General features: G+C 36.9%; 4 protein-coding genes across 7 annotated transcripts in view; 1 reads left to right on the top strand and 3 right to left on the bottom strand.

The window, feature by feature from the left end:
- Nucleotides 1-3: 3 nt before the first annotated feature.
- On the bottom strand, nt 4-1,324 carry LOC6631083 (oxaloacetate tautomerase Fahd2a, mitochondrial). Its single transcript, XM_002053773.4, has 3 exons — nt 612-1,324; nt 225-553; nt 4-167 (listed from the first exon to the last, which is right to left on the bottom strand). Exons 1-3 carry the CDS (start codon nt 1,143-1,145, stop codon nt 5-7), a joined length of 1,026 nt encoding a protein of 341 aa, XP_002053809.2. The 5' UTR covers nt 1,146-1,324; the 3' UTR covers nt 4.
- A 403-nt stretch (nt 1,325-1,727) lies between these two features.
- Idh3b (isocitrate dehydrogenase [NAD] subunit beta, mitochondrial) lies at nt 1,728-3,882 on the top strand. Its single transcript, XM_015172059.3, has 7 exons — nt 1,728-1,745; nt 1,807-1,897; nt 2,065-2,112; nt 2,173-2,268; nt 2,328-2,444; nt 2,524-3,105; nt 3,168-3,882. The coding sequence occupies exons 2-7, from the start codon at nt 1,856-1,858 to the stop codon at nt 3,396-3,398; spliced, it is 1,116 nt and encodes a 371-aa protein (XP_015027545.1). The 5' UTR covers nt 1,728-1,745; nt 1,807-1,855; the 3' UTR covers nt 3,399-3,882.
- A 67-nt stretch (nt 3,883-3,949) lies between these two features.
- Theg (Testicular haploid expressed gene) lies at nt 3,950-5,367 on the bottom strand. Its single transcript, XM_002053775.4, has 4 exons — nt 4,808-5,367; nt 4,645-4,744; nt 4,362-4,581; nt 3,950-4,306 (listed from the first exon to the last, which is right to left on the bottom strand). The coding sequence occupies exons 1-4, from the start codon at nt 5,281-5,283 to the stop codon at nt 4,044-4,046; spliced, it is 1,059 nt and encodes a 352-aa protein (XP_002053811.1). The 5' UTR covers nt 5,284-5,367; the 3' UTR covers nt 3,950-4,043.
- Nucleotides 5,368-13,723: 8,356 nt separating this feature from the next.
- The window catches only part of Eip93F (Ecdysone-induced protein 93F), a 65,238-nt gene continuing 59,810 nt past the window's right edge, over nt 13,724-19,151 (bottom strand). For all 4 annotated transcript variants that reach the window (XM_032437723.2, XM_002053776.4, XM_070207197.1 and 1 more), the window contains one exon: nt 13,724-17,159. In XM_032437723.2, coding sequence (XP_032293614.1) covers nt 14,426-17,159 — 2,734 coding nt within the window. In that variant the 3' untranslated portion in view covers nt 13,724-14,425. The remainder of the gene's footprint in view (nt 17,160-19,151) is intronic.

Genomic DNA, 19,151 nt, shown 5'->3' with positions numbered 1-19,151 from the left:
GAATTTAAGCATAAGGGTTAACGACTTTATTTCTCATTTTACCCAATTTTTGTATTTCACTCTCGACAAGATCACCGGGCTTTAGAAAACTTGACGGATTACGGTATGCACCAGAACCAGCTGGGGTGCCGGTCAAAATTATGTCACCAGGGCAAAGGGTCATGAATCTATTGCAGATTGGAGAATTAAAGGTAAAATGAAACTGTGTCTATCTATTCACTTACTGAGAGAGTCGATGAATGAGGTAGTCAATTTTAAAAATCATATTCTTCGTGTTGCCGCATTGTCGCTGCTCACCGTTAACAATCGTCTTGATCCACAGATTATTTACATCGGGCACATGAGACTTGTGTACGATAACCGGTCCCAGTGGGCAAAAGGTGTCCAAAGATTTCCCTAACATTGTTTGACCACCTTGCAATACATTCCAATCTCGTGCATTAATATCCTGAGCAATCATATAACCAAAAACACAGCTCATAGCCGCGTTACGAGAGACATGGCGGCATTTTTTGCCAATAACCACAGCTAACTCGCAGCCATAGTCAATGCGCTGCAAATATGATTTAGCGAAATTAGCTTGAATCGCATATAAGATGATTTCCACTTGCCTTGGCTATTTGATGGGCACGAATATTGTCTAGAGCACCTGTGATGGAAGTACCAAATTTGACAAAAAATTCTGGCGTTTTTGGTATACTTTCATGCCGCTCGTTGCAGCCATCGTAGTAATTACAGCCAACGCCAATTATTTTACCCGGTGAATCTATTGGAGGTAACAGCCTCAGATCCTGTTTAACATCGTCCACCTCCATGAATTGTGCGCTGCTAATAAGACTTTTCATGCAGTATCTCTGCTGTATAAAACTGACCATGTCGGGCGAGGCACAGGTTTTGGATGATAATTCAATCATTTTAGAACCGTTCTCAGACACCATGCCAAGACGTTTGTTGGTATCCCCAGAACGTATGTACTGCATAAAGCGGCATTTCGGAATGTGGTATTCGCTATGGCAGGATGAAATAATTGGCTCTAACGGATTATTTTTCATTTGCTCCCATCCAATTTTTTCTAGTGGAGATGCTTTTGCATGAATGCGTGCAAATCCAAAGCTGTTACGCAGCAAAGACACTGCAGCTCTCATAATTTGGGTTCATGTATTTGTTTATTGTATACAATGCGGTAATTTTGAAAATTGAGCAAACTCTGCAATCCAAAAAATTCCGAATGTAACGCTTTCACTGTGCACAGCTCCCAAAATAACTAATAATAAACCATTTTATGTTTTGAAGTTTAACTCTTGTCCCTAGACTCCGTTCCCATAGAATGATTTTATTTACTGATGTTTTTCGGTTTAGTGTCAATGGCAAAAAAGGGAATATCCCTGGAATTATTAACAAACATGATTTCAGTGTTGGAAATGTTATCATAACTTTCATTTTATTATTCAACGGTCACATACGCTTCTATCCGGCAGCTCTTAAATATGTGTTTGATTTTTGGCGCTGCTTATCGATATAAGGATTTTCATTTTTATATCGATATATTATGACATAATGCTTGATATGTCAATTTATTTATTTCTTATTTATGCCATGCCAGTAGAAGATTATTGTAAAACAAATTTATTTTTGTTTTTTCCATTGAGACAAATTAAAGTATCAAGTTAAAAAATATAATAAGTTATCGAAATTTATAACATGTGATTTTCGATATCTTAACAACAACCCTAGTCAGCTGTTGTGTAGGTTTCCGATTATAATTTCGCAAAGCAAAATTAAAAATTTTAACATTTTTACATTAAGGTCTATTTGATTATCTCTAATAAGCACAATTGTCTAAAGTACGAGCAAGATGTCGATGCTGGCTAGAACCCTGGGACGCACCTTTTTTCAGGTAAACCTCACACAGAGGTTGCCAAGTGCTTACATAAACACTTGCCAAGTTCTCTGCAGCAGCCGCTTGTGGCCAAGACCAGCACAGATGCCAATTTTTTTGAGGTTAACATCCTCGCAGGCGAATACTAATTACTAATCATTCTATTTATTTCTACATGTATATAGGCAGCGGCAGTGCGCAGACTGCATGTCTCGGCGGCGCTCAATGTTGATGTATGTACATATTTGGAATGTTAAAAAGTCTAAATGTATTAAAGATTGCCATTTTTGCAGGATGCCACCTATAACGCAAATAGAACCACTTGCACCTTGATACCCGGCGATGGTGTCGGTCCCGAGTTGGTCTACTCGCTGCAGGAGGTCTTTAAGGTGAGGTTATATTACCAAGTTCCCGTAATACAGTTTTTATTAACGTTCATCTTGTTTAGGCAGCAAATGTGCCCGTTGACTTTGAAACGTTCTTTCTGTCGGAAATCAACCCCGGACTAAGCGCCAAGCTTGAAGATGTTGTGGCCTCCATACGAAAGAATAAAGTTTGCATTAAGGTAAGCTGTTATCAGTCGTAGCGTTATAGACACAGACACAGTGTAATCTGATCTTAATCCAATCTTATAATGTGTACAGGGCATTTTGGCCACACCCGATTACAGCAATGAGGGTGAACTGCAGACGCTTAACATGAAACTCCGCACAGAACTGGATTTGTATGCGAATGTGGTGCATGTTCGTAGTTTACCTGGTGTTAAGACGCGCCATACCAACATCGATACGGTCATCATTCGTGAACAGACCGAAGGTGAATATTCAGCTTTGGAGCACGAATCGGTGCCCGGCATTGTAGAATGTTTGAAGATCGTGACTGCCAAGAAGTCAATGCGCATTGCCAAGTTCGCGTTTGATTATGCCACCAAAAATAACCGCAAGAAGGTTACAGCGGTGCACAAGGCCAACATCATGAAACTAGGTGATGGTCTCTTCCTGAAGTCATGTGAGGAAGTCTCAAAACTTTATCCCCGCATCGAGCTTGACAAAATGATTGTGGACAATACGACTATGCAAATGGTGTCCAATCCCAATCAATTTGATGTAATGGTTACCCCAAATCTATACGGTGCCATTGTCGATAACTTGGCCTCTGGCTTGGTCGGCGGCGCTGGCGTCGTTGCTGGTGCTTCATACTCGGCGGATACGGTCGTATTTGAGCCGGTAAGCAAACATTTAACTCCGGAAATGTAATCAGAATCTCATGTCTATCATTGGTTTTACAGGGCGCACGTCATACCTTTGCCCAGGCTGTGGGCAAGAATCTTGCAAATCCTACGGCCATGTTAATGTGCGGCACAAAAATGCTACGTCACATTAATTTGCCAACTTATAGCGAAGTTATTCAAAATGCCATAAACCAGGTGCTCAAGGAAGGCAAGGTGCGCACCAAAGATTTAGGTGGACAGTCCACCACGCAGGACTTCACGCGTGCCGTTATTGCCAATCTGCACTAGACAGATTTCAAGAATTCAGCGACAACAATAGTTGGCCCCAAGGATCACGCATGCTTAGACAAGAAACAGTTGTGTTGCCTAAATTATTGTTTCAAATTTTTAGTTGTCTTTCATTCATTCAGTATGATTTCCTTCCATATAATTCAATGCATTCTTTGAGTATTATTTCTGGCGAATATTTATGTTTAGTGCAATTACCTCGCCTCCCCCCGCCTCCCTAAAAACTTTAGTTATACAAATTGGCCGTTATGCTTATTATTTTGTGATTATGTATTATTTTGTGCAAAATCCAAATTGGATTCGAATTTTGCCATCAACATTAAATTTATGACAAGCAAAAAGAAAACAAAAATTAAAATCAATTAAGTTAAACCAACTCAAAGTGTAGCGAGAACCACGATGCAAAAAATAGAAATTTAAATAAATAAAATTTGAAAGCGATGCCAAATGTGCAGCTCAATGAGCTCTTTGACGAATGTAAAAATTATTGTTACTTTTTCCTTTTCAACAAAATCATGACGCTAATCCGGCATTCAATGGAAACGAACGGCTTAGAAACTATTTCACATTTTATTTCACAAACTATATTTAAGAAAAACCGAAAGAACAACACCAAAATATTTAGTAAATGTAAATTGTCTAGAGTTACGATCCCTTGGGCTTGGCCAATTCTATAAGCCGCGGCGAAGCTTTGGCCTTGAGCGCCGCGGGCGAAATAGCAAAAGGATTCTCTCGTATGTGAGTGTTTTCGAACTCCTTTGGCTCGGCAAGCTCCTTCATGCGCGATGATATCTTGTATTTTAGAGCGTTTGGTGATATGGCGAATGGATCGTCTTTGAGATCGGCCGGCCCCAAATTGGCATCGTGCTTTGCCAGCGGCTGTGACATCTCCTTGATACGTTCGCTCGCTGTGAATATATGTTGGAAATAGTATATTTAAGACACATACTGAAGTTAACTTACGTTTGTACTTGAGCGCATTGGGGGAAACTTTCTCTGGATTTTCATTAGTGTGCACATTTGGTCGAGCCACAGGTTCGGCCAATTTCTTAACACGATCCGTCGCTTTGTAGTTGCGCATGCTGGGCGTGATCTCCCATTCCTGCTTAACATCCTCCAGGTATACTTTTGGTCGCGATAGTTTCTTAAGGCGACGCTGATCCACCTCTCCTGCTTTACGTTCCTGTATAGCAAAAGAGTAAAAGAAATTAGGGAATTTGTCTAAATTGTGCTCTAACTGATTTACCGGCGCTGGTTGCTTTTTCGGAACCTTCGGCTTGGCCAGTTTTTTGATATACATCTCGCGTTTCTTTTTTTGTTTAGCAGTTAGCTTCTTCTTTATCACCCTGTATAGATTTTATTCTTATTATTAATATTAGCGCGCTAAGAAATTGCAACTTGAAACTTACGGTTTCTGCAGTGGCTGCAAATTCCCCAGACGACTGTACAGTGACATCAAACTATAACGTAACCATCGATTTAGTATGCCCTCGCCAATTTTATCACCGCTACTTATGGCTTCATTACGACGATGAAGCAGTCGTCTAACCGTTGGCAAGGCTAGTTGTTCGGTGCGAGTGTGCATAGGAAAATCGGCTGGTACGATCTCAATTGTTCTTTTGAATGGACATGAACATCTGGGAAGAAAACGGCACTGGGGATTTCTGGGTATAGCTAGATCCATGATACGTTTACGTTTGGTAAAACGATTTTGATGTCGTTCGTAAAGCTTTTTTAGCTCCTTCCCAATATCCCTAAGAAAACATTCAGCGTCGCTTGGTATACGATCTCGTATTTGACAGCAATCGGGACGGACACTGTCGGCTAATTTGAGACAGGTCGTTAGCTCTGGACTTAGATCACATTTTAATCGTTTCAAAGCCATTTTTTTTATATATTTTTTTTTTTTTAATTTTGTACTATTAATTAGTATTTATTTTTCAGCACAGAAAATTTACTGCCATCTGCTCGAGAAACAACAATGTGAAATTAAATTGTTTAGCTACCTACAAGGCCTACTAACCAGATCATCTAACCGTTCCACAGCATTTGTATTCGAAGGAATTTGATTTTAAAAACATTGAATATTCGACGATTTGAACGAAATAAAACGCTGTATTTGCATTTATGTTTTATTAAATGTTTATTGCCAGTATTCATCAAAATACTGAGAGCTCCATGTTCACATCATTACAAGTTAGTAGTTGTGTTTTTTGTTTTTTTTTTCTCATTTGTAAGTATGTATGTCTTTAGTAGATTTTGCACATTATGCCTCCATTTTTCACATTCATATACACAAATCGAATTGTTATTTCTTTGCAATTTCAATTTTATACAATGATATTGATGCATAAGTTGTCTAACATTTTAGAGCAATAAAATGTTGCTAAAATTGCAATTGAATTGGAAATATTGATGTTGGCATTGAATTCGTACTGAGAACAAAATTAATTTTGTAAATTAATATCCATGATGATAATTATAATTTCCTGTTTCATTTTTGCGTACATAGAATTTTAGCAGACATACACAAATATATATACTATAAATTTGAATTTATCATTTACTAAGTTGACATAAATTTTGCTAATTTAATTGTTTAAATTTGTGTGACTTTCCTTTGAATTATGTTTGCCTGCTGTAGAAGAAAACCCACTTAGTTTTCGTATCTTGATATATATATTTTTTTTATACTTATTTACACCAAAAATTAAACCAAATAATAATCTTCTATTCAACTAAATTTTCTTTGGTTTGAAATTTGATGGCGTTTATGATTTTGTTAAATACACAATTCCAGCCAAATTATTAGTACTTGCATATTCTTAATTTCAATTTTGTTTACTTGCATATCGTATACAAATTTCCTTATGTTTAAATTTGTTTTTTCAATATCCGAGAGTTTTGACTGACATTTATTGAAATTTTTTGGTTGTTTTTTACATATTACCATATATATGGTAATGTATATATATTACCAAAGGGAATTTTTTTTTTGTACATGCGTACAATTTTCTTTTTAATTTTTATAATTTTCATTCACACACATACACACATAATAATTTGTTATACATATATTCAAAATGCTTCCCTAGAAGTTTCTGAGATTTTGTGTTTTTTCTTTTTTTTTTTAGTTTCTGCATATCGGGTTAATTTTCCGTTCAGATATGCGTCCAATTTCTGTTTCAATTTTGATGTACATTTCTCAAATGATTACCAGTTGTTAAATAAATTTTTATTTGGTCCCTGAAGCTGTTGAGTTTAGATTAACGATAGCTTTATTTGTATGTGTTAGTTTTGCCTTCATAACCAGGTCTAGAACATTGCTGGTACATAAGTATCCTAACTATTTCCAAAGTGTTTAGTGGGTTAAAGGAATTCAAACATTGAAGAATCGTTACGAAAAATTATGTTAAACTTAAACAGTTTTTTTTAAGAATTCTCAAACAAATGTCTTGATATTTATTCTGAGCCAATCTTTGTTGTTGTTGATGTTGTTTATTTGTTGTCTATTTGATTTTGTTAAATGTGAAAATGGAGCAAATATTGACGGTGTTAGGATATTAATTGCTTCCTCGCAACCCCATCACAGTCAATATTTACTTTGGGCTATTGTTATAATATTTAATAAACGTACTAGATTCATAGATTACTATTGCATTTTATGATAATACTTTTAGCATTTGTATTTGTGTAAATATATAGCATATAAGTTGAATGTGTAGCCGTTTCTCGTCTAGGGCGAAAGTTTTAAATAAAAGCCTCTGTGTGTCTAAGAAATGGAAATCAAAATGAAAATCGCAGCTGTTGAACTAAAATATTTGTTTTTATTAATAAACATTTTCAGCGTAAATATATGATATATTGTATATATATATTTTTTGCGTTTAAAACATAATAAGTAAATAATAAAAATAACGAAAATCATGAACTTAATCTTAAGTATAAGTGTATATATAACAATTATGCACGCTGAACAAATTTTCATTTAAATATAACTTAACTCAATTCTATAACTCTTTTGTTTATATTTTTAAGCAAATTAAGCAATATTTTTTATTGGTAGTTAATAAAATTATATCTTTTTTCAAATTTTCCTTGGTTTTTTGTATATTTTTTTTTTAAATTAAAATACATATATATAAATATATATATATATATATAACATTTTCGCTGTAAAGAACTAATAGTATAATAAAGAAAAATTGAAAACATTATTTCTATGGAATTTATCATTCAAATAATCGGTTTTTGTTGTTGTTGTTGTCGAAATTCTTATTTTTTGCATGCTTGGCTGGTGTTTGCTTAAGTTTTTATCTTTGCTTTTGTTGTTGTTGTTGTTGATGTCCTGGTTTTAATGCTAAATACATACATATGCTATCTGTACTTATGGGCTATTGCTAATCATAATGCATTTATATGTAGTTACGCTTATTGGCTGTGAAACAGTTTTCAACTTCATTATGTTTTACACATGTAAATCTTTTTGCTGTGATTGATAAATGCACAAAAAAAAAAAAATAAAAGAAAATAGAAAGAATTTTGCTCAGTTTGCTAAGTTGTTGTTTGCGTTAAAATGTACTTTTTTATTTTGTTGTTTATTATTTTGTTTTGTATTGTACTTGCATCAGTTTTGAACGCATCGAGGGCGTCGTCTTTGTTGTAGTAAAAATAATCTAAATGTACGCTGTTAAAAACGAGAAACTTTTTATCATTTTAGTGCTTCAACAAAGGCTGAGAAATGTTGCATACAAATTGTAACAAACTGTTCGTTAAGAAGAGTATTACGCTTTGCTTAAGATGCAATCACCTGTTTTGCTATGTTTATTTGCCTTTTGGTTTCGCCAATAACTTAGAACTATTGCTGTTGGTTTTATTTTTATTGGTTAATATGAGTATGAATATTTTTTACTAGGGCTATTGTTTTTTTTTGTTTTCTGTTTTTTTTTTTTTTTTTAATCTGTTTACGGTACTGTATCTGTATTTATAAAGAGTGTTGGTTGAGTGGATAATTGAAATAAAAATTGTTTCAGTTACTTATGACAAACGTTTCGAGCGTTTTTACGAATGCCTTGCATATTCTTGTGCAACGCTGCGTATACGCAATGCAAAATGTTGCGTATACGCCATGTGAAAACTGCTCTGCGCTCTCTCTCGATCTTGTTCTGCTTCTTTTTTCTCTTGCTGTCTTAATTGTCTTGTCTATTGTATGCTTGGCTATGATCGTTAATTATGTGGCTATTGTATTGGTTATTGATATGAATTGGAATTGAATTGAAAATTAGTTGTTTTGAGTTTGTTAATTCAGTGTGTTGTTGTCGTGTGTGTTTGTTTACTTGTTTGTTTTAATGTTAATTGTTTGTGGCTATGGCTATTTCTATTACTGTTGCTATTTTAGTTTGTAGTAAGAGTAGTACTATTGCTTAATAAAATTGTTTGGTAATTGCTTGAAGAAAAAAGAAAAGTACAATCGACGTCAGGCTTTGTGTTTTGTTGTCTCATTCATTTGATTACATACATAGTAGATATATATGTACTGGTATACAATATTTAGATATTGTATATTGTTATCTCAATTTTTAGTTCAATTATTTTGGGCTATTGTTGTTGTTTACCAATGGTGTTGTTATTGTTGTTGGTTGGCTTTTCTGGGCATATTTGGGCTATTGTTTCTTGCTGTCTGGTTGTATTCTTTGCATTCGATTGAAGATCGCTTATCGCTCAAGTAAAACGTAAGAGGATCGTGTTCTGAATTGGTTTTGTTGGCACAACTAAACATTTTATTATTTTGAATGGTTTCTCGTTTCTTAAACTGCTTGAGAATAATATAAAAAATATAATTTTGTGATGTTTGACTGCAAATATTTGATTTCAAGAGCTTTGATTTATAGCAAAATTAAAACTGACTTTGACTTTTTGTTGCGTGCATATAATTGAAGAACCTAGGCATATTTTAAATGTCTATAAAAAGTTATGTGCACTTATAATGATTTTTGATTTTCAATTAAAGGTTTTCTTTGTTAAATAATAATGGTTGCTGTTTACATATACATACTTCTTGGTATTGCAAAGAAATTTGTTAAATTATATCAGTTGTTATTAATATATATTTGTTAGTTGTTTGAAACAATTGCACTATAAGTCAAATGTGTTGCCCGTTCGTAATATTATAATAAAAAATTGATTAAAGAGAATTGCTTATAATGTGGTCTAATATATACAAAACACAAATCAAGGCTAACAACAGTGGCAGCACGCCAGTCTGCTATACGCTGCCAATAATATACATAAGTATGTGTTTTTCATTGTGATATTACAAAAAAATATTTCAATATATATGTTTATATACGTAATAATAAGTAAAATTTTGATTTGCCTATTTTGCGTGAACTGCGCGTACAGTTAATTAGAATAATTGTAATAATAATATGCACTAATTCATATACATAAATTAAAGAGAGAAAATAAACACTAAGTATATGCACTTACATTCAGCAAATTTTGATTCATGTTGAACAAATTATATTTTATACACAAAGGTGAGCAATTCTTAAAGCATGATTTAAAAAATGCTAAGACTCGTCTTTAAACAATTTTATAATTATTAGTAAGTATATCGATTTAATAATTTTGTTTTTGTTTTTTTTTTTTTTACAATTATTAACTATTAATTTGTAGTAAACAAAGAATAAGTAATGTATGGGTAATCAATCTTTTTTCTCTCCGAAAAATAAAACACGTACCTGAGCGTTTCTGCACGCCCCACCTCCCCGTGGCAGCGCGTAGCCGCCTTCTTGTTGCCAAGTTTTCTTGGGCGCATTTGGGCAAACTGCACGGTGCCAGAGGTTGGCATGCAAAAATTCTATACAATTCAACATTCTCAAGCTGTTACTCATTACACTCGACTCTAAGACCTAACATTAGGTTGATATTTCAGTACCTCACGCCCTCACATGCGGCTTGCTTGTCATCAGTTTTCAGTTTTCCGTTTTCAGTTTTCGCTTTTCACTTTTCTCTATTGTATGTACTTGTAAGAATGCCATTTTGTGTGTGTCTGTGTGTATTGTTGGGTATTTCATTTACATTTCTTTTAAAATGTGTTTTCATTTTTTAGTACCTTTGGTTCGTGCAATGTTTTCTATTTGCTTCAGACACAAAGCACAAAACAAAGCGTCCAGACCTGGCACGCTTGTAGATTCATAGTTAATAAACTTTTCAAATTAATTGGTTGGTTTTAACGAACCGGCCTTGAAATTATGCTGAACATGCTTCGAAATATTAGCTAAATTTCGTTTAATTTATAACGTTTGCTTCTTAATACATATAAACCGTATAATTGCACTTTATTTTTATTTTCATTAATTTTACTTTGATTTTTGTTTTATCTTCTTTTTACACATAATTTGTTTAAATTTTTCTTTTTGCAATTTTGTTTCCTTAAACAAAATATTTGTTTTGCAATTGCATATTTTTTTGTTGGAATTTTGTTGTTTCTTTTGTTTTTTTTTTGTTTTTAGTTTGTGTTCATTTTTTTAGTTTTATTCTGTATAATTTTGTTTTATAAAATCTTTACACTGCATTGTTTTATTTGCAAAGCTGTTATTATAATTTCGTTTATAGTAGACAGGTTCTTTTCTGCATTTCTGGGTAGTTTTGAGTAAAAAATGTTCCAAAATATATTTACACCTATATACGTTATGAAATGTCGTCATTTTTGTAGTGATGTGCCGTAGTTGTTGCCCTGCTATTTTAGAGTTCGAAAACGTAATCTATTGCCATTTTATTTCCTCTGCTATTGTTTTTTTGCAACTTGTGGCTGCAGTTAAGAATTCTCTTTTGCTTCGAAAACATGTTAGTTTTGCTTGTGCTCTGTGTAGTTACTGTTGTTAATTATTTGTATCCGATCATTTTACAATTTGTTTATAGCTTTTTTTTTTTAAATATGTTTCATTATTATAATAAGTTTTCATTATTTATTTTTGTTTAGATTGTGTTTGTTTTTCTTGTATGCCTAACCAACATTAGTCAGAAAAAGTTTCTTCAAAATTTTGGATTATTAATCACAGATAGTGTGTCTAATATATATGTATATATGTATGTATAATAAATATTTATGTATACTTCAAATATAATTAAATTAGCAATAAATACTTTTTTTTGTTGATTTTTTTTTCTTGTTGTTGTCGTATAATAAACAATTTTTTGTTGGTTTGCACGCTATTATGCAAATAATTTACTAAATTTTACAGTATTTTTTTTTTTTTTTTAATTTCTTTTGATACACCAAATGCTTATTTACTTTGTTTTTAATTTATGCCTGAATATAAATTTTGAATTTTATCGTACAGATTTTTGTTTGTTACTAACCACAACATTTATGCACATTGAATGTATTTTTAAAGATTAGCCAATAAATATATTTTAAACTTTCCATGCTTAAATTATAAGTAATTTATTGTGTTTTACTTTAAATGCTTTTAAATGATTTTGTTTATGTTATTATTTCTTTCTTTCACAAATTTCTTGAATAGAATTTTTTGTCATATATTTTTGTTTTCTCGTTACAATTTACTAAACATTTTGACATACCGACTTTAAAAATACATATGTATATATATATTTTTTGTTATAATTAAATTGTTTTTATTTTTATTGTTTTTTTTTTTGTTAATATTTTTAATTTTTTTTGACACTTACTAGCTAGCACACAAAATATGTTTTTTAGGTACATTTATATATATTTAATCTTTCTTTTGTTTGATTTTTATTTACGCATACATTTAGTAACCCATCTATAATTTTCAAAAGTTTCTTAAATCAAGAGACATCGAAAGGGAATGTGTGACTCAATGTTGGCCAAAAAAGATGTTACAAGTGTGTACTGGTAGGAGAGGTTGTTACATTTTACGGTGTAAATATGTTAAACGTTTCATTTGTTGTTGCTGTTCTTGTTGTTGATTTTCTTGTATATTGTGTAAAGATGTGTATAGAGTGTATAAGTACATTTAAATATATATAGTTGCTCAAAATGATCATGTGTTTTGTTTGAGGTATACGCGTAGTGATGAAGACACACACATACATAAATATATATATATATATATATATATATATATAGATATCGAGTTATTTAATGCTTATATCAAGACTTGTTTTCATATCCTTTTCTTTTTTTTTTTGATATTTATTCTTATGGGCTTTTACATCTTTCAATTAGATGTTGCCACAATTTTTGCCGAATTATTTACTTAGCCAATGTGGAATTTTCTTTATGCTCCTTTACTGCCTAAACACATAGTTAAATTTTATTTATTTAAACACCGAAACATCAAAATTTTTCATTCATATACAAGTTGTATATATTTTATAATCATATTTGTTTTTGCTCTATATATTTTGTATGTAATTTTCTTTCTTTTGGTGTCTTGTGTAATATGTAAAACTTAAATTTTGATATATTTTTTTAAAATTATATTGAAATATTTTTTTTGTGAATTTGATGGGGTCAATTTGGGTTGTGTCTTTTTGTTGTTGTTGGTGGTGGATTTAGTTTTTATGAATTTTGCGTTTGCGTATATTTCAATTTGGTTTTTGATTTGTTTTTTTATTATCATTTTGTGTGCTTTTAACGTTTCTCGTTCCTCTTATCAATTTATTTAATTTGTAAACGTGAAGGCAGCTTTGTTTATTGATTTCCGTTTTTTTGTATGCTTAATTTTCTTTAAGGTTTCAGGGTTGTAAGTATTCATTTATTTTCGATTTTAAATAATGGAAATTAATATATAATTTTGTTGAATTGAAATGAGTTTAAGTATAATTTGGTTGAAGTTTTTGAATTTTGCTTTGCTATTTCTTGTTCTTGTTGTGTTTTTTTTTGTAGTGTTGTATTGTTATGGTTATTGTTATTATTGCTTGTTGGCTATTAAGTTTGCTGTTGTTATTGATCGGATATTGTAGTTGTTGCTTTTGTTATTGTTGTTGTTGTTGTTGGTATTTTTAGTTATGGTCTTTGCTGTGGTTATTGTAGTTGGGCTTGTCAGTAGCTATGCAACTGGCGTCTGCATTGCGTTTGCGAAAGTCAAGTGAGAATCACATTTGAAGTGTTTAAGTCAAGTTTTCAACAGATTAAAACGTGGAAAGTGTGGAATGTATAATTTCCCTTGAATTTTGGTATCAATTCGCAAGCAGGCACTGCATAGTTGGGCTGTTCTTTGCTTGTATTTGCTTTGTTGTTGATGTTTTTTTTTTATTGCATTGTGGGCTGTTGGTTTTTTTTTTTTTTGTTGTAATTTTTAATTAAAAAAATATATATATATATGGGGGGCTTTTGTTTTATCTTTTTTTCTTTCGGTACTTAACAGAATAGAGAATGCAAATAAAAAATGTTTTTTTTTTTTTGTTTTAAGTTCAGTTTTGGTCTTAAAATATTATTTTGCTGTTTATTTACTTGGTGTTGTTGTTGTTGTTTATTTGCTTTTAGGTTTTTTTTGTTTTTAGAAAGTTTGTACAAGAGAATGCCTATTTGTCGATTGTCAAAAACTAAACAATAAATATACATAAATACTGTTTGTATTTATGCATGTTTGTTTGTTGTTGTTGTTGTTATTGTTTGTTACTGTTCTTGTGTACTTTATATGTGTAAATACATATTTAATTATGTTTCTATGCTATAATGTATGTCTTGTATTGTGTTTATTAACTACTAACAATTAGAGCCAGGACGCTGCTATATATGCCACGCCACTTCCCACTATTCAAATCGGGCTCTTTGCTTTGTTATGCATATATATGTATATATACTTAAAAATTTGGTTTGCTTCTTCTTATATGAATTATAGACACATACTCATTCTTCGAATGCCTGTACAATACAACTACACGTGACCGGGTGTGCTCAATTAACCACTGCCCAACTAGAAACTATAGTAGTGTGTGGCCAGCGGTGGCCAAACAAATGTTGGTGCCACCTGTGGCTGCTGTTGCTGCTGCTGCTGCTGCTGCGGACAGTTGCCTAAATGCCACATGCTCTATAACTGCTCCTCGGGTGCGTTGCAATCGGCCTGTTCGGCCTTGATCTGCGCCAGCTTCTCGTGCAATATCGAATTGCTGGGTGAGATTTGCGCTGCTGTTGGCTCCAGCTCGTATTTGACACCTGTGCTGCCATTGAGATCCATCATTTTGTTGCCTGCACCGGCGAACTGAGCCGAGCTTTGCGATTGCTCGCTCTTTAAGCTGCTGGCGTCTGTTTCCGAGTCGCGTGATGTCATGCGGCTGCGTCCATTACCGTTGTTATTGTTCTTGTTATTGTTCCTGCTGCTGCCGTTGTTGTTCTTGTTGTGCGCCAGGTCGCTGTTGTTATTGTTGTTGCTATTGTTGTTGTTGTTGTTGCTGGAATGCTCATGATCCTCATCACTGCTGGCACTCCCGGCGCTGCGCATGGGACTGAGGCGTTCGCGCTTGATATCCGAATGGGCGCTCAGCGGGCTACCCGGACGCTTGACGCTGTCGGAACTGGAACAGGCGGCGCTGATGTAGTCATTGCTACGATTATTGGTAAATGGCAGTGGCGTCTTCTTCACCAGCAGCTGATCCAGCAGCGCATTGCCATTGCCATTGCCGCTAGTGCCGCTCCCAGCAATAACATCGCCATCCTTCTTGAGGGATTTCCGTATGATGCCGTCGTACATGTTCTCGGCAAAGTCCACGGCGTTGCTCATGTGCACGCCGCCATGGCCATGATGATTGGCGGCCACGCCCAGCGGGCTGCTGCGCATCACCTCGGCCAGGTTAAGAAATTCTGGACTGCGATTGAAGTCCAGTCCATAGTTAGCGCCGGCATTCGGCTGGGCCCAGAACATGCTCGGCTGGAAGGACAACTGCGGTGCGGCATCAAACATGGGCAACTTCATGCCATTGGGCGCTGTCGCTGCCGCTGCCGCAGCCGCAGCTGCCGCACTGCTGTTGTTTTTCAGCGCGTTGCTCAGCTTGGAGTTACTGTTATTGGCGTTGCTGCTGCTATTGCTGCTGCCGGACTTCAGCTTATCCAGATGATTTAGTCCCGTCAAAGTCACCTTATTTGCTGCGCCTGTTAGTCCCACGAGATCCGGCTGCGGCTTCGGCTCACGCTTGCGCGGTCGCATCAAATGCCGCTCCTTCACCTTGTACTCTAGCGTTGAGTGTGGCACACCGTAATAGCTGCCGGCACGATGCACAGACATCTCGCCGCGCTGAACGGCCTTAACTGCCTCCACGAGGCTGTCTCTGTCATAGTTGCGGTACTTACCCCGCTTCGGTCGCGTGCCCTTGCCGGCGGCTAGTGCAGCGGCATCCTGTGCACTGAGCTGCTGATGCTGGTGCTGATGCTGATGCTGGTGGGCATGATGGGCGCTCATATGGCCATGATGTTGCTGGGCGAGCAGATTAGGTGAGGCACCAAAGCGTGAGGTGTCTGTGCCGCCAATGATTTTTGCCACTGATATGCTGGGCTTTCTGCCGACGTTGCCGCTCCCAACGCCACCACCACCACCGCCGCCGCCACCGCTGCTGCTGCACTCACTGCCGCTTGTGTTACCATTGTTGCGCTTATCCAGACCCAACAGGCTGTCCTGGCTGACCTGCTCGTTGATCTTGCGCTGTATGGTATTGGCCATCATCTTCTGTATCGATGTTGCCGACGACGACAGTATATTGCCGCTGTTGTTGCTACCGCTCTGCCTGTAGCTGTTGTTGGCCGCGACGGCGGCTACAGCTGCTGCAAGCATTGGTGAGGCGGAGTGTGGACTGTGATCGCCACCGCCATTGCGGTTGCTGCTGCTGTTAGAGTTGTTATTGTTGTTGTTGTTGTTGCTGCTGCCGCTGCAATGCAACGTGGGCGAGACGCTCGGCGCACCGCTGACCTTGAAGGACGGAATCTTCAGTATGGGATCTTCGCATGCCTCATTGGCATCCAACGAGGAGCTGGTCTCAGGCGTTTCAGACTTTGGTAGGTGGCGACGATACGCAGCAACTGCAGTAACATTATTTAGCTGCTGCTGCTGTTGCAGCAACGAGACGCTGCCGTTGCTCTCGAGACTGGGCGCCACGACGCCGGCGAGCGCCTCGCTCATGATGCCGCTACTGTTGGCCATCAGCAGCGTTTTGAACAGGTCACCCAGCGTCTGCGTCTCATCCAGCTTGGGCATGGCGCCAATGCCCGCTGCCAGCATTAGGGTATGCAACAGCACACGGGCATCGATGGGCATGGGCAGTCCAGCGGCATTGCCGCCAGCTGTTGCAGCAGCTGCAGCTGGCATGTGTCCAGTTGGTGTGCTGCCGCTCTGAGAACGCGTTGGCTTTGGTGACATAGCTGATTCCAGCTCGTCGCCCAGCTCGCTGCCATTGTGCTCGGATATGCTGCTCAACTTGCACAGATGATCAGTGGCTGCAATGCGTTGAGCGATTTCCTGAAAGCCAGGCGCTGGTGTCGACGCATTGCTATCACCTTCGCCAGCCTCCTCGCCGGATTCATCCTGCTCGTCCATGTCCAATTCATGCTGCAGCTGCTGTTGCAGCTCTGGCGGCGTTGGCACGTTTGTCCTTTTGCCGTCTAAGGACATTTTGCACAGCTTATTGCGCTGCGTGGTGCGCGACACTTGGTACTGGCTGGCCGCTTTGCGTGTGCCCAGCTTATTGACCAGCACATCCTGCAGCACGCTATTCAAATCCTCGTTGCTGTACGTGTGGCGTGCTGATGCAAGGGGCGTGGCGCAGTCTGACAGAGCTCTGTAAAGGATAATACCAAGAATTAAATAGGTTTTTATGCGTTTGCATAGGTATTAGATTAGCTAAGGATTGGATGTGTATTATACAATAAAGATCGGATATATTCGGAACGCCGACTATGCATTCTTGTAGCAAAAATCATCTAAACGATGTGTTTTTTTTTCGAAAACCCTGAATCAGACCGACACTTCTTCTAGGCTCAAAATTCCATGTAAAAATCGTAGAGAAGTCTGAATTTGCGCATATGTAAGCAGCAATGCGAAAAAACATTGTGTGTTAAGATATCTAGAAAAAAATGCTACGCCTTACAGATAATTCCTAAGACAGCTGATACAGAGCTAGAGGCCGAATAAGTCCCACTTATTAAATGCGTTTACGAAGAATATAGAATTTATCGGACGAGAGCTTCAAGGCTGAATGAGCTTGGCCGTTGATACTGATCAAGAATATATGTATATACTTTATGGACTCGTCTCGACGTCGTCTTCTATGTGTTCAACAAGGATTAAAAAAACCGTACATATTTAAGTTAATTAGTTTTAGAAATTTGCAAATGAATAGAGATTGCAAGCGGACATAGATTACATTTGTGTAAAACTACATAAGCTATTGAGCAGGAACCATGGAGGTAATTGACCAGCCAAAGAGTAATATTTCTTAGTAGCTCTGCTGGCACATCAGTTCCCTTTGATAGCATTTTGCGAGTGACTGCAGTTCAAAGCAGAATGCAGAAGCTGACAAAATATTATTTTCACTTTTGCTACTTCCTGATGCCCGGCAAATATGCATTTTTTTTGGTGCTCATATATTGGGCATCCGCTCACACACACACACTTGAAGTACTGACAATGAGCGCTTCTTAAATGTCTGCAGCAGGCAACGGCGATGTTGTCCTTGTCAAAGGCAATGGCAAGGATGCAGCATAGAAAAATTTGTAACGCTTGTTTTTTTCCTTTCTGATTTCGGCTGCTGCAGAGACAAAAGATGACACATCAGAGGAGTGAGTGCTTACGGGCTTAGCAACATGGGCAGAAGGGCTTGGTGGAGGGGGTCGAACGAAGATGTCAGCCTGCCAGCCAAGGCAGGGACAAACATGTTTTTGAAGTTCATTAGACGAATTTCAAAAAAAGCATTTTTCACTTAATGCCAAGCCCGAGCCAAGCCGCACCACTTGGCGCTTTGGTGGTGCCCACCCCCAGCCACTCTGTTAGCCGGGTGGAGCGCACTTTTGGTAGCCCATTTCAAAAGGCAACTTTTGTGCAAGGAAAAAACAACGACAACAACAACAACACGAACAGCAGCAGCATCAGCAGCAGCAACATCAGTGAAAGCCGTACGAAATTTTTCTTTTCTTTATGCGCAGCCAGCAGGGAGACGCGTTACGAGACGAGGCGAGACGCGCCGCGGACTAGACGAGACGAGACGAGACGAGACGCGACACGACGAGACGAGTTGAGACCAAGACCCTTTTGGCAGCGCTTGGTGGGTGGGGTTTTGGAATGCTGGGCTGCTCTGGCCATGGTTGCGGCTGCAGTACATTGCACTGGCTGTCGCCAGGCAGCGGAAACGCACAGCTTCTTGTCCTCGCTGTGGGCTGTGGGCCAGCCCAGAAAAGTTGACTGAAAAGTTGGCGCTTTTTTGTTGTTGTTGCAACCTTTTCTTTTTGTTTTTTCGTTTATTTTTATTTTTAAGGATCGCGCGCGTCTGGAATATGTCTGAAAATTGCGCAGACAACGAAACGTGTGCGACTGCAACAGCAGGTGGCAAGTGGCAATGACTGCGGCAGTTCGGCTGACCGAAAACTTGCACGGCGCTCTTTATTATTATTATTTATTTTTTTGGCCAAGTACTATATAGTAAATAATATGCCCGAAAGAAATATGGAAATATGTATAAATGTTCATAATTGCGCCGGGCCAGGTGTCGGGGTGCGACAGCAATAGCCGGTTAAAAAAGGATTGCAAATATAAATGAAAAATGTCATTTCAATGT

This window comes from Drosophila virilis, chromosome 2, assembly GCF_030788295.1.
Source record: "Drosophila virilis strain 15010-1051.87 chromosome 2, Dvir_AGI_RSII-ME, whole genome shotgun sequence".
Classification (NCBI taxonomy): domain Eukaryota; kingdom Metazoa; phylum Arthropoda; class Insecta; order Diptera; family Drosophilidae; genus Drosophila; species Drosophila virilis.
This window is presented reverse-complemented; position numbering and strand designations above follow the sequence as displayed.